The sequence below is a fragment of the Apteryx mantelli genome, chromosome 10, assembly GCF_036417845.1.
Source record: "Apteryx mantelli isolate bAptMan1 chromosome 10, bAptMan1.hap1, whole genome shotgun sequence".
In the NCBI taxonomy this organism is placed as follows: Eukaryota; Metazoa; Chordata; class Aves; order Apterygiformes; family Apterygidae; genus Apteryx; species Apteryx mantelli.
The window spans coordinates 4,263,260-4,278,553 of NC_089987.1; the positions used below are offsets into that span (position 1 = coordinate 4,263,260).

At 40.5% G+C, this 15,294-nt stretch overlaps 1 protein-coding gene across 3 annotated transcripts in view; it reads right to left on the reverse strand.

The window, feature by feature from the left end:
• USP10 (ubiquitin specific peptidase 10) overlaps window positions 1–10,464 on the reverse strand; it is a 55,949-nt gene extending 45,485 nt beyond the window's left edge. For all 3 annotated transcript variants that reach the window (XM_067302413.1, XM_067302412.1, XM_067302414.1), the window contains exon 1: window positions 10,357–10,464. In XM_067302413.1, coding sequence (XP_067158514.1) covers window positions 10,357–10,377 — 21 coding nt within the window. In that variant the 5' untranslated portion in view covers window positions 10,378–10,464. The remainder of the gene's footprint in view (window positions 1–10,356) is intronic.
• Between the last annotated feature and the right edge of the window lie 4,830 nt (window positions 10,465–15,294).

Consider the following 15,294-nt stretch of genomic DNA (forward strand, 5'->3'; position numbering starts at 1 on the left):
ATAGAAGATTTCCATGCCCTTTCCATGTAGGTAAAGGTTCTAACGTTGGAGCTGCTGCATGGGGGTTTCAGGATGACATCCTATTATTTAAGATGAAGAAATTATACCAAAAGAAATAGATTTCTAAAATCAAGTACTCAAAAGCAAAGCTGCACAAAAATTAAGACTGGCTGTATCTTCATCCGATACCAACTCTTATGTATGTTTGATACATTCTTTGCTTATTTCCATAACCCACGTCTTCCCAGAGACTGAATACAATACAGACCTGTCCTGGGGATGATTCCACAGTGGGTAGTAAAGCAGACTGCTGACCCAGTTTGTCAAGTAAGCTGAAAAATACACTGTAAGATCAGGAAAAGCGGGAAAAGAATGGAAAGCCTCTGAGTGACTGTAGCTAAGTCTCATGGAAAACTAAAATCTATCCCTAATAGCACCAGAGCTAGACAAGTCACCCACACAATGCTTTTCACGAGCAATTACTCACAGTAGGATTTAAGATAGCTAATTTTTCCCTCACCTAATTTTAGCTATCTGGTCTCCATCCTGACAAGGAATACAGATGAGCACCTTAAGAAGGCAATTTAGCCCACCTATCCAGGACTGATACACCTATTATGGGGGCCTAACTTAACATCTCAACCCTAGATTTCAGAATTATAGCTGAATGAGATTTAACCTAGAAAGTTCTGTGTTATTCTGAATATTCTGCAAAGCCCTATCAAAATAGCATTGGCCACTTTTCTTCCTGCTGGATTCACAATCCCATCTTTTCTCCTGTGTCATTTTTGGTACACACTGAACTGATCAGTGAGATGATTTTCCTCATTAATCTGACACTGAACTCCCACACGGACCTTTACTGGGGGGAAGGGGAGGAGGGGAAGAATGTGGTTCATAAGAGGAAGTGGGGAGCCAGTATAAAGTAACAGATGCAAGTGGTCAGGAACAAGGGAGACTGGAATCGTGACCTGCAAAAAATGGGTTATAATCTCATAAAAACACAGCTAACAATGAAACCGCAATCTCAAGAAAAAACATAGTAATTGGTAAATGACTCAAGGGGAACAAAAAATGCACAACTATAGCCACATACATAATGGTAACTCTCCTACATTTTAGGCTCTGTAATTGTTACAGTTACTCTGTTCTCTCCCTACAGGAATTCCAAAACCCTTCCACTACTTCACCACGTGACAAATGTCTATGCTACATGCTCTCCTGGCAGACAGTAAACTGAAGTCACTATCTATTGTTTTCATTCTGAAAATATATATATGCAGCTGTCCATCTGCTCAATGATTCTGACAGTACTACATGATAAATGGCAGGTGGAAACCTGAGAGAATTGGGCACTACCCATGACAACTTTATATTTTGAAGAGATATATAAGTTAAAATGAAAGCTAGGACACTTTATATATGCCAAATGAAGCTTCTGCCAGTTCCTCCTGGGACAGTTTTATAGCTTAAGGTATCTGCAAGACAATTTTATGTAGATACAAAATACTTGTTCAAACACATTCACAGATGAATATACTGCCGCAATTAAAATACAGATAGTAAACATACTAAAGATCCAGGGCATTTTTTTTTTTAATAGCAGTGTGAAAAACCGGATATGAGTGTGATAGTAGGTTTACTGTACAATAAAGATACCGTAGATTTTAAAATCAAGTTTTTAGGAAGCTCATTTCAAACAAGTAAGCCCCAACAGTAATGCTACTCCATGTCTTTCCTTATAGGAGATCTTCTGTCAGCATGCAGATTTCTTTTGCACGAGTGAGAAAAACGTAAAACAGGACAGTCAGGATACTTCCCAACACATTTACAATATTGAAGTTACTGAAATTTAAATTCTCTTACTTTCTGGGGAAAAGAAATTGGACCAAACCAGACAGCATACTCTGACATACTTACTGATAAAGCCCACAATACTAAAGAGATCAGTGCCCAACTGATAGCTAATATACCAACTCCATCCAGTTCCTGGTAGAGGAGTTGAAGTCAACACTTCCTTGGCTTGCATGTCCTCCTATCTCCAAGCAGAAATATCATTATACTTTGCAGGAGAACACAAAAGAGCACTAGCTCTTCAGTTTACTCACTATACGGAGAAAGGCAGAAGCAGTTGTTATCTGCAGTGTCTCTGCTCACACCCCCCACCCACCTCCATGAAGAGGTCTGCGGCTTCAACACCGTCTATCCCTCATCTAGCTACAGTAGAAAGGAGCTAGAGCGTTTTAAGGGACCCCATGTAAGTACTAGCAAACTAGAATCTAATCCCTAACACTGACAAGGTTGAGCAACAATGGTAAAACCACACCCTCAGATTTCAGCCTGTGTATTGTGAATTTATAATACTTTCCATGTTCAAGCAACACCAAATCAGGCAGCATTTGAAAAAACATGCTTCTAATGTGACTGTATGTTGCCTCCTTTTGTTTCAAATCCAGTAAAAAAAAACTTCTTATGAATCATAAAAAAGTTTGGTAAACACAATCACAGTCACTCATACTATTGTTATTTGCAAAACAGCCATTTCAGACAGACAGAAAATACTATATGAACTAAGATTTCAGTACTGATGTCCGTCATTATCAGATACTGCAACTTTTTGCTACTCCGTAAACATTGATGTGTTGGACACTCATACTTGGAGTTGACCTTCAGAGATAACATAATAAGCTGTTGTGCATTAATTACAGACTTTTTTAAAAAGCTGTCATTAAATAAATAATTCTGAAGCACAAACACATACACAAAATTTGGTATGCAAAGCAAAATGCTGTAACACACTTCTTGGCTGAGCCCTAAGTTTTTAGGCCAGAGAAGCTGTTTCTAAATAAATAAATAAATAAATAAATAAATCAGATTAACTGTTAAGTCATACTACCATGCAAATATTGTACATGCACATAAGCACACACAATCAAGAGTTGCTTCTGTCCGTGAGGGATCCCTTTAGCCCACCGCAATTTCTGATCACGGTACCTACCATTACTAGCAGAAGCACAAAGCAAAGAAAATGCGTACACGCCTGCCCTAATACATTTTTCCTGTAGTGAATGTTGACGAGAGCTAGAATTGAATTGAACAGAACTGAAGAATGAGAATTTCTACTTTAAGGATGCAATTACACCAAATCAGAAAACCCACAGCAGCCTTTATGTGACAATCATTAGTACTAGAGGTAATGGATGTCTACTGCCTTTAGCTTCCCCGATTAAGGAAACTGATTCTTTGGCAACATTAGAACTGAAACACCACAAGCCAGCAGCAAGTATTTACAGTCCTTTCAACAGGCAGCAACAAGAGCGACCACCACAATCCAATTTTGCGTTTGAACAAAAGTAAGGTTCAAAAGACTGAGTGCAAACTTGTTGACATGAGCAAATTTAACAGCTTTATTTCTTCTGCTATAAAAGCCGACTAGTCTTCTTTCACACTTTTATGATTCTGCTGTGCTTACATTTTCTGTTGCCTGCAATTCCAGGATGATAATTTTATATATCTAATTTCTGCTTACTGTGAAAGCACATTAAGAGCATAATCCCTTATTTGTTGTCTCAAGTTGCGTTAGGGAACTTTCACTATGTGCAATTCATGGAGGCTTAAACTTCTTGTTAAGGGGCAATAGCCTATGAGAGTGGACAAGGCAGACAACACTGAACTGGTAAGCTAACACTGTAGCATTACAGCTTTTAGTTGAAAAGAAGAAAATGAAATACTGAGAATTACCTAAATTAGTTATCTATGACTTCTTTCCAACTTGATATCAACTAATAACAGTGCTCCACAGAATAAAACTTCAAATAGTGGCAGGTTTGGTTTGGTTTTGTATCCTGAAGACAACAGAAAAGAACAGCAACTGAGGTTTTCTGTGTTTTGTGGACATTACAGCAGTACTTCTTACTTTCTTTGGTAACCACTAGCTATTATTACAGACCGTATGATTTAATGGATAGACTAAAGTAGGCTGCAAGTCAAGAGAATTAGATTCTGCTTGCAATTCAACTGTAAATTGTGCTGAACGTACCTCTTTCTCTCTATGGTTTACTTCCCTTTCCTTTTGTCGTATCTACCCATATTGTAAGCCGAAAAGACCATATTATGTACCTGTATAACATCAATTTTAATCAAATCCTCTACCAACTAGCATGGTACAAAAATATTATTTGAATATGATTATGAATATGATTTGAATATGATCTATTTTTTCCTTTAAACTAAGCAACTGAACTTCTTCACTTTCCCTCTTCAACGATCTGAATGCTTTGAGGAAGAATCAAAGGGATTATCAATAACTCGCCTCTACCTCCCCTTTTTGCTGTCACAGTCCAGTTTCATTCACTCCCACCTTGTAAAGAAGGTGGGTTCTGCATTCATTTTCCTCTTCAAGGCTTATGCTGAGCCCGATAAAGGGGTGGCACATACAACAGACTCACTAGAAAACTGGGAGACGGAAAGTCTGTGGTTTGATATCACATACATAATTTGAAGTCTTGATAAGTTCACACAATGGAAGTCAACACATCTGAAAAACTTATTCTTGTCATCTGGTAACCTGGTAATCCTGTCTGCATTCTGGCAGTCTTCAAAGCTAATAAAACAGGTTATCTTAAACCAACTTCAAAAAAAAAGTATATTTTTCCTACACAGTGTAAAGAGCGAATTATTTATATGTTCCCATAGAGATAGATATGTGCATATGGCAAAATTGTTAAATCCTCATGAAAAGAGGAACATTTCCTTGACAATATAAGGATCACCACTGGTTATACATTGCTACACTACTTACAAAAGAATCCCACTCAAACAAGATAAAATGCTTTCATGACAAATGCCTTCACTTGCTTTGCATGAAGGATATACGATTTCTGTATTCTAAGTTACACTGGTAGATCCACTGCTAACCTGTAATGTTCATGGAAAAAATGAGGCAAAATACTTGTGAACTACTACTGTAAGCTCTAAATGTTGTATAAAAAAACATGCCCACTGCGCTGAGGGAATATAACACTGCTATTTCTGCTAGTATGTTCAGTTTAGTTCAAACAAAACAAAAATAAGAGAAGTCTTTCACACACAGAATTCTTTGAGGAAAACTTTTTTTTAAGTTGATCCTTTCACATGACCTTTAGAGAGATGTTCTATATAGTTTCTTACAGATAGGGCATTTTACCTCTTCCCACTCAAAGTCGATCCCCAATCCCTTTATCAAAATAAGACAGTTACAGAACTCTTGATGATCTTCCAGTTGGTGTTAACATTACATTGAATGAAAGTTGTTCCACATCCCTTCCTTTCTTAGATTATAAAATTCCAAGGCAAACCATATAAAATGCTTCTTTTAGAACTCTCACTTATGAAGACAGGAATTCACATATGATACTATAAACAGCAATATTTCCAAAACCATGCTTGAACATTTATTTTAGTTTCTACTGTGACAATTTTTGTAACTATCAGAAGATCTTGAGATCTCTTTCTTAGTTTTAAGTTAAACACATGGCTTTTTTTGTAAGGTGTATGCTTTAAATAAGCCTAACGCAATCACTATGCCAGGGCTACTGTGATTTAAACTACCTCCCACCTAACTACAGATAAAAAAAACAGACCTTGCAGCATGCACTAAAGACTCTATGGTGTCAAACAAGGGGAAAGAGTTCTTATATGTATTTAAAATATCAAGGACACCCGCAATTAAATTGGGTATTTATAAATTGAGTCAAATACAAAATTAAAAAGAATAACATACTTTAAAGTTCTGCTCTCCTGGGGTGTTAATGGATGTATTCCCATGAACTCTAATCTTGAAAAATTCTTTACAGTGTTTTAAAAATAATCTATAGGAGAAATATGGTAAAAAGTTCACTGTTATTGGGAATATTACTTATTATAAGTAGCCTTAACCCATAAATTGCAGTTTTGTAAAACAAAAATAGGGCTTATAAAATATCAGACTATCCCATTATAGTGTTGATATATATACACCCACACACATCTACACACACACACACTTTTTTTCACCATGAAGCATAATCCTTTGTTCTATAATCCTGAGTTGTATGTTTAACGATCACACCTAAAATACTTCTATCAAAAAGAAAAAACGCAGTTCTAGCATGTTTAATTCTTTGGAAATGATCATCTACATTGCTGAAATGGCATTAGAGTGACAAATGACTATAATCCGATGGCCCAAGGCCAGCAAGTTCTATTACAACAGATTTGTCTGTTTTGTACAACACAGCATGTTGCATGCATATCAATAAACAGAAACTGAACAGCCCAGTTTACCTATAAGCAGAACTCCACTTTAACTTTACAAATATTTTAATAGCTACATGAATGGAAACAGCAATATGTCTAAGCAACTGCCTACAAAAACTAGACTTATTAATACGTAAATGGCTGAATCCATTCTAAAAAGAAGTCTCTGAACCAGTGCTATAGTCTAAAATTCACAGAATAGCAGTGACTCAGAAAAACTGTAGAGTTTTTATTCTATTATTTGCATGTTGGCATACAAATTTAAGTTCTATGTCAATTTTCCCAGACTTCCTTTTTAAGTTAAGCAGCCCACATTCACACTACTCTGTGCAGATTTACCATTCACATTTTAGAAAGACAAATGATACCTTCTGGCCACCCAAACTTACAGCTACTTTTACAGCCTGAGACCAGAAAAGCTACTCTCTACGTGGGCAAGAGCTCTAGCAGAAGGACCAAATCAACCAACTATGAGCAAAGAATGAGGGATTCTAAAAGAAAAAGAAGAAAAAAAGCCGGGGGGTGGGGAGGTTGCAAAAGAATCCAGTTTCTTTACCCCCTTAAAACACAAACAAATGACCAAGCAGGATAGGTGAGAAGCAGCAGCTATCACAATATGATGATGCACTAGAACACCTCTCTCCAAACCCATCCAATGGTAGTGCTTGTCCAGAGCAACTTTTCATTTTGTGCTCAGGGTGCCCCCCCTCCCCCCCCCAAAAAAAACAACGCATCATTTGCAGTGTATTTCAGGAACTTGACAGAAAAATCCACCCTGACCTCTCTGCAACTACTTGATGTTGCCTGTAAGAACACTATCATGTTAGAAACATATGCATGGAAGCAAGTAAGCTAGCACAAGAAATTCATCTAGCTGAATAATAACCATTTTTTAGGATTATTTTTGAGGCAGATAAATTTCTAATCAAGGTTACTCACAAACCTTAGGCAATACAATGTAAAGGCAGCACAGGAATAAGTGCCTACAGACTGTTTTGTTCCAGAAAGAACACTGGCTTAAGGGAACACCAAACTACTCCCGTGACAGGGAGCAACACTCCAAGCCAGCCATAAAAGAGGTAGTTTGCAGTGCAGTATTTCAAGGAGTCAAATTGCATGCTGTATTCTGAGTTCCAGTTAATCTGGTTGCCAGGCCAGATACAGGCTTGGGTGAGGATGAGCAGCTTACGAGTTTGTTCAGCTTCTTCCAAATAGCAACTCTACTGGTTTTTACTTCAGCTTATTTGGGGGCAATATGGTATATTTAGAATGATATTAAGTTAATTTGAAACCAGACTAATGGTTAAAGAACAAAACAAGCATAAATGATTCATTCTGCTTTGGTATCCTTTCTTCTGTTTAACTTGTTTTCACAAGATTTATAAATGAAGTGTGTATAGTAATTTATTCCATCAAAAAGGATAAGAAAGTGACTGAAACAACTGTTCATAAGGTTCCTACAGAGTACTACTATTTCCAAACACAGAAATATTTGTTAAATTCTCCTTTTTTAAAAACAAGGATTTTTAAATGTCTTCTTTGAAAAATGGTTTCAATTACATCCAGTGTTAAATCAGCTGAATATCTGTAGCGTCATACAGAACCAGTAGTGATACAACAGGTTTACTTCCAGCTTGCCTTAAGAAAAAATATCTTACAGATTTTAAATATATTCAGAACACGCCCAGAAGACTAAGAATGACAGCAACACTTAAGAATCTGATTAAATGATTATGAAATAGCTGCATGGAATACAGAGGTACAAACGACCAGCATATCTAAACTGTACTAACGTATGCTGAGGTGCCTTTTGAATAGCTAGCCATCCAAAATTAATCCTCCTGTCAAAATATCCGATATAGTCATGTTTCATGATTCATTTGTTTAGAGTATGCAAGCCGATTTATGGAATACTTCTGCACACCACTACATGAATCCATTAATTGGCAGAAGCCTGATGGCACATTTTATGACATTTAGAAAAGTAGGATTTTCTAAAAGATTTTTTCCCACGTGCCAAAAAATGTCTTAATTATGGCAAACTAAGTACTTCTGCCTAGGACTCCACAATATGACATGAACATAATGACTAAATAATGTTATTTAGTCTTGTGCTTAGAATATGACTTTTATCAAAATTCTCTCTCAAACTTTTCTATTAATCTTCAACACTGTCATCCTAAAATTAAAAAGAAATATCTACATGCAAAACTACATCCCTAAACTTATTTTCATGTTCTCCATATAAAAAAGTACAAAACATTGTTACCTTCTTACAGCACTGTGTTGCTCTAGAATGTGTGCTCATAGAAATACGAGGCAACCATTTAAATAAACAGTTTATAATATATTTGGAAAAAAAAAAACCACAAGAGGCTGTGTTTAATGACATGAAGACAGCATTAGCTGAAAAATATCTTACAGATTCATTTCCCAAATTATACATAAATTTAAGCATCAACTCTCCAGAGACCTAGACATCTACCTTTACTTACAGAGTGGTTTGATCTACAGTACAATACTGACAGCAAGTAACTACAAAGGACCAGATCCAAAGACTTTCATTTGACAAAAAACAAGAACTAAGGGAAGAAAAAAGATGAATCTGCAGTTTTAATTATGGCTATGCAGTGTTTCGACATAATAAGTACAGCAACTTAATTAAGTACAGACACAAAAATGCCCTTTATTGTTCTAAATCATGAAAAAAAGTTGTAATGAAAAATCCACCGTTTTATCAAACTGTGCACTGCTGTCTAGTATTTTGCTCTCTAGTATTCAAGAGGAGGAGAAAGCAGAGGGTGAAACAGTTTCCGAGTTGGACACAATCTCCTCCACGCTTCCTTTTGATATACACTGCATTCTAATTACCATTCATTAGGTCAGTCAACCAATGTACTAGAACTAGAGTTGAGATTCCTTCACTGTGAAAGAAAAGTTTAAGAATACAAAGTTCTATAATCACAGCCTTGCACATTAAATTTTAACAAACCTCAGGAACTGTAACTGTCCTCAGATCATCTACCACAAAAAACAAGAGCTCTTAAAAAAAAACTTGATAAAAAGTGTCATGATAGTTTTCACCAATTGTGAACTTCGCTTTCAAGCAAAAGCAGTCAGTACCACTAGTGTGCAATTTTAATATATATAAGTACCTTAGTCAACCTTCATAAAAAATAAAAAAGAGGATAATATATCATCGTGTTAGAAAGACTTAAAATTTTAATACAGATTTTTCCCCACAAAAAGTACACTATTCTTTAGTAAAACTACGCTTAACGAGAATTAAGTTTTTTAAACTTCATTACTCGCTAAAAAGAAAGTTTTATGAAGTTTTGCAAATGCACACCCCAGTGCAGCATTTATATTGCCAGAAATTTTGCTTTAAAGCTTTTTTTGGGGGAAAAAAAACCCTCGATCCATTCAACCATTTGCTTTGTTTTAAGCACAAACAAGACTAGACCCAAGAATCGAGCTTTTAACTTCCAGAGAAAAGCTACCCCGGCTGCAGATTTTGTTATTCCACGCATAATTCTTCTGACCGGTTTGGTCAGTGGGAGACGGGGGAACTGCACGCCCATCCCCACGCATAACGATCTTGCAGCACTCAGCCCTTCGCACTCCAATGCATCGAGGTTTACGGAGCGCTTGGGCGGGGGGAAGGGGGGGGATTAATTTACAAATCTCCTTATTTCTTTCCCATCATAGAATCTCCCCTGCCGCTCCCCCCCCCCCCAAAAAAAAAGCCCGACCTATGGAGTGGCTCCCAATTCCCCCCTCTTTGCAACGGCTCGGATGGGGGAACAGCAGCGAGCGCATCCCGCGAAGAGCACCGGCAGGCCGCCCCCGCGCCGCGGCGGGGCCAGCAGCGCGCCCAGGCCGGGCCCCACGGCGGGGCCCCGCGGCCGCCGCGCCCCCCGCCCCGAGGCGATTCAATGAGGCTGCAGAATCGCCCGGGGCCTAGTCCCGGCCACCACGCTCCCCCCTCCGGCGAGCCGCGCCACGGGGCCCGGCCGCCCCTCCGAGGCGGGCAGAGCCGCCCGCCGCCCCCCGGCCCGGCAGCGCGGGGACGGCCCCTACCTGGGCGCTGTTCACGGCCATGACGCCCCGCCTCAGTGGGGAGCTCGGCGTCTCCCAGGCGCCTCACGCTGCTGCCCCCGCCGCCGCCATCTTCTCTCTCGCACGCACCAGCCGGGCGGGCAGGCGGCAAGCACTGCGCCTGCGCACAGCCCCGCGGGGAGGGGAGGGGAGGGGCGGCGCGCCTCTGCGCCTGCGCGCCGGCCGGGCGGCAGGGGCGGGAGGCGGTGGCGCCAGCGGCGCGCAGGCGCAGTGGCGGCCGCGCCGGGGGCGGGGCGGGCCGAGGAAGGGGCCCGGCGGCGGGGGGGGCCGGCGCCGGCGCGCTCTCTGCGCGGGGCGGCGTGGGGGAGGGAGCCCGCGGGGCGCGAACGAGGACGAGGCAGCCAAAACGCCTCACCTTCGGCCCCGCGCGCCCGCAGGGGTCCGCCACGAGGCGAGCGGCCATTGCCCACCGGGCGCGCGCGGGGCTGCCTCACGGCGGCGCCGCGCCGCGCAGCGCGGGCCCGGGCGCCCTGAGGCGATGCCGCCGCCGCCGCGGAGCGCGGGGCTCTTCGGCGTTTGGCTCCGGCTCCCGTCAGGAGCGAGTTTCCTCGGCGCGGGGGGGGGGGGAGCTGCCAGCTCCCGCCGTTTGCGGAGTTTGAAAGTCTCAAACGCCCCCCCAAAAATATCCTTCATCCCAAATAGCGGGAGCGATAACGAATTCGGCACTTGTATTTGGAAAAATAAAAATTAAGTGACTAAGCCTATCTCATGATTTTAAGAGGACTGAGTCATAACTGAATACTTGTAAGCTGGCAATACTGACCCCCCCCCCGCCCCAGGCAAGAAGCCATTAAACTAATCGCTAATTTACTCCGTGTTTTTTTCCTTAAACAAACTACTGGATCCTGCAAAAGCCTACTTCAGCTGGGAAGCAAGCGGTGTAAAAAGCTTAACGTTGCTGTGAAAGTTGAGAAGAAAAGGAAATAAATAATGTGCTCCTAAGGAACTTGGTGATTTGGGCTTTTCAGAGAGAAGGTTCAGTGAAGGCGGAAAGAAGACTTCATCCGTCTTATTTTTTGATAAAGACATTTCCCTCTTATTCTATGAAGTGCAACACTTAATGCGTGTTCATGACAGTAATGGGAAGGAACTACAGTAAATGATTTTCTGTATCTGTTTCTGTCATTTTAGCTGTCACACCCCGATCCACTCCCTTTCTTTCTGTTGTAGCAAGTGTCGCTCTTCTGTCCTAAGGCAGAGAACCAGCAGTGAAAATAGCTGTTTAATATTAAAAGAGAGAAAAAAAAGGGGGGGAGGGGGGAGAGACATGCATGGGGATTTTACATAAAGCACTTCATACATTAGAAACACCCTCTCCCCACAGGAGTCTAATTTACAAGGTAAATAATGGAGTAAAAACCCTTACATAGCTCATCTGGCTGAAGGCAAAATTCCCTTCTGCCCGCAGTCCTGCCTAAGTAAACGGACTGTGTTTGCTGGAAAGGTTGCCCCTGCAAATGGCTGAAAATACGAATGAGCACAGCCTCCCGCCTGAAAACCAGTTAACTCAAGTGCCGATATTGTTAAAAGGCAGAACAGATTGGGCAGAATTGGGGTGTGGGCAGAGGGGATGCAACTGTTTCATAGTTCAGCAAAATTAGTAACATCTTCAATTTTATCCTGTCTTAATACAGTTTCGTGGTAATGTCTGTTAAAAATTTACCATGATATTTTGTAATACTGTAAGTTTGATCGTAATAGAATTCTTTAAAGAAACTTTTACCTGCTGGAAAGTTTCCTCCTCAGTTCTATCTTATCATTCATTTTTGCCATTTCTAGTGGTCTGTTACTGTATTACTAGTCACTGCGTTGCTCAAATCAGTTTTAATTTTTTTCTAACCTTTATGTCAATGGCCACAGCTCACAAGCAATATGTTGCCTTTCAGACTTTAAAAAATTGTGGTTGTGTATTTTGCTTTCTGTGTATCCATGTTCTTAAGATTCACGGGGAGAGAAAATAATGTTACTTGCAGCATGTTACCCACTTAACTATTTTGAATATTGAGCAACAGCAGTGGAGGATCACGTCTTTGGAAATCAGAGAGGCTTGTCTCACGTTAGCCAGTGAGCTGAATAAAATACTCCAAGTTAGTTGCCTCCCAATAACAACTACTGTAATTGTTCTTATCCCGCTATAAATGCAAAATGCTTGGGAATGGCCCATCCTACGATATCATATCACTACATCATAAGACTAAGCAAGGCCCAGGAGGTTAAGGGTTTGTACATTTGAGGTTCCTGAACTGAAGCAACTGATGGGTCCCTTTGGTCTGTTCTTTCAGGGACAGAAAGGAGTATTTTCCTGTAGTGCTGCAAGAAATGGTTGATCACTGTGGAAGGTTTATCAATGTCCATGTAAAATTTCTTCACAGCGCTAGGAGCTTTAAGGTGTACAACTTTCATTCTGGTAGTTTCTACATACAATAAGGGCTTTGCTGTTTCCCCAGTCATTCTGGTACTGGAGTTCAACAGGAGGAAAAAACCCAGTCAACATTATACTGTGCATTGGGGGTGCCCAGACACAAAAAGCTAAGGTGGCTGCTGCATGTTTAGAGAAAATTCAGAAACAGATTATTTATTTAAAGCAACAGGAGACTAAGGGAGCATAGTGATACCAGCCCCATGCCCACAGTAGCACCAAAATAGCATTGTGAAGGAAGTTCTTTTCATTTCACATACAAAATACTTACCAGAAGCAGTCATCTTCCCTGCTTGGACCTGAGGCAGGGGCTTCTGATGATGCTTCAGTTGGCTCCTTGTAGTTCAAGTTCTCAACCAGCCTACTCTAGGTCTATATCAACAGAGGTGTCATTGGCAGAGTCTGTAAAACACAGCCATTACAGTCCCTCTCCAACATAATGTCCACAGAAACCCTATGAACTTTGCCAGAGGTAAATCTAGCCACCTTCAGTGGCCCAGGCATACAAAAGGAATTATATGATGCGATACCTGGGCCAGAAGGGACAGAACTCACTGTTCAAGGAGGTCCTTTCTACTGCTAATGGCTGTAATAAAACATCTGACAACCCAGATGAAGCTCTTCTCCTTTCTTTGTAGAGCTTGCCTAGATCTTTGTTGTCAAATCTCTTTTTTGGATAGCTGCCTGTGCTTAAGTGCTCTGAATAGTATTCTGCTGGATATTCAATCCTGAAGCTTTCCCAAGAAAATTTAATCTAAAACTTCGTACTTCAGAGTATCCTGACTACTGAAACGTGCTTGCTGAGTAGTCATAAATTTGTGAACTTTCTGTGACCTGAAATTGCACAGGTTAGCAACAGGCATCCCTGTATTTAGAAAGGGAAGCCGAGACAGCACCAGAGCAGGAAAGGCTCAACAGGTAGAAGCAATCAGCAAAGTAATGCAGGACACCAATAGGAGGTGTTTTATGCCAGAAAGCACTGAAGCATACTGGACTCCAAACTCCTTTTTCTTAAGCTTTCTGATAATTTGTAACATACACGACTAATTTGTTGATGCAAGGAACTGAAGCGTGAAATAGCTCTAGTTAGCCTGAAGGAAATTTCAAGTCTAGACAAGCCCTTAGTAGATTGTGTGGATGCTTGACTCAATATATTCTGTTCCAATTATCCATGCAGACCTTTTGCTGAATTATTTGTGTCTCATCCTTCCTTAAGTATGAGCCTTCTCTCTTCTCATGCAATGCAGTCTATTTTAGGGCTGCAGTTTCAAAAGAACCTTTATCTCACCTCTAAATTCCTTCCTTTCACCATTTTCTTACTCATCACTGAACCCATCATGATAAAAACACAACTGCATTTTTGTTCCCAGAGCTATCCTGAGTTCCAGCAAGAGCCCATGTGATGCTGTAACATGGATTTAGTATCAACAAACCCACAACTGAGCTGGTGTCTGTCATCCATCCGGTAGTGGATCAGCAGGGAGAAGGAAACTGTGTAGCTGGGACTTTCACTTGTGTACGCCCTACCTTGCACAGAACAGCAACAACACATTTCCATCTGGACTGGGGATGCACCTGCCTTACATGGCCTGAAAAACAGCTCAAAACCAGAGTTTGTAAGAGTGTAATTAGCTTCTCACTCTTTAAAGTCATAGGAACAAAATGATCTGGAATTGGCCAGGAGGTCGTTCTTAATTTCAGTTTCCACTCCATCTTCTTTCCTGTTAAGCCTGCTCAAATAAAGGGATTTTATCAAAAGGACTGCAGCTGAGTTTAACAGGTCAAAAGAAAAGGAAGTCTGCAATCCTGACGTGTTTTTCTATCTTTGTGACCATTAGCGATGCAAAAGCTATGTCTCATTTTCCACTTGTCTGATGTAAGGATGACACTGCCTACTTGCTGAAGTGTTCAAAGTCTTTACAAACTCTGCTGGATGAAGAGAGGTGAACTGTTACAACAAACCAAAATAAAACAATATTAAAAAAAAAAAACCTTATATTTGCCATGCTTCCTTTTTTTCCATAGAAACTTCTGATTGGTCAGAGCTCCCTCAAGACATATCAGCAACCTAAGAATCACAATTAGAATCTGGACTTTTTTTCTGCAAGTTAAACTGCTTCTCAGGAAGAGTACTAAAGGCTAAAACTTTTCTTTAAATTTTCTAGACATGAGACATTTTTTGCCATCACTGAAGAATCGATTGAATCTGGAATGTCATATAGAAATCATCAATATTTGGAAGAAAGCAATTTGATCTCTTGTGGAGAAAGACAGACGCTCAGGCATATTCTTCACAATTTAAGACTTCAACTTGAAAACAAAAATATTTACTGCTCTGTTCTGAAGCGTTCCAAACAACTGTATTTCATACCATTGTGCAATTTTTCCCCAGGGTATCTCCAGGGATTTTTGTTATCTAACGTTAGTTTTACAGGCAGCAGCTCCTTGACATGTTGATGCTAAGATACACATATATAAGT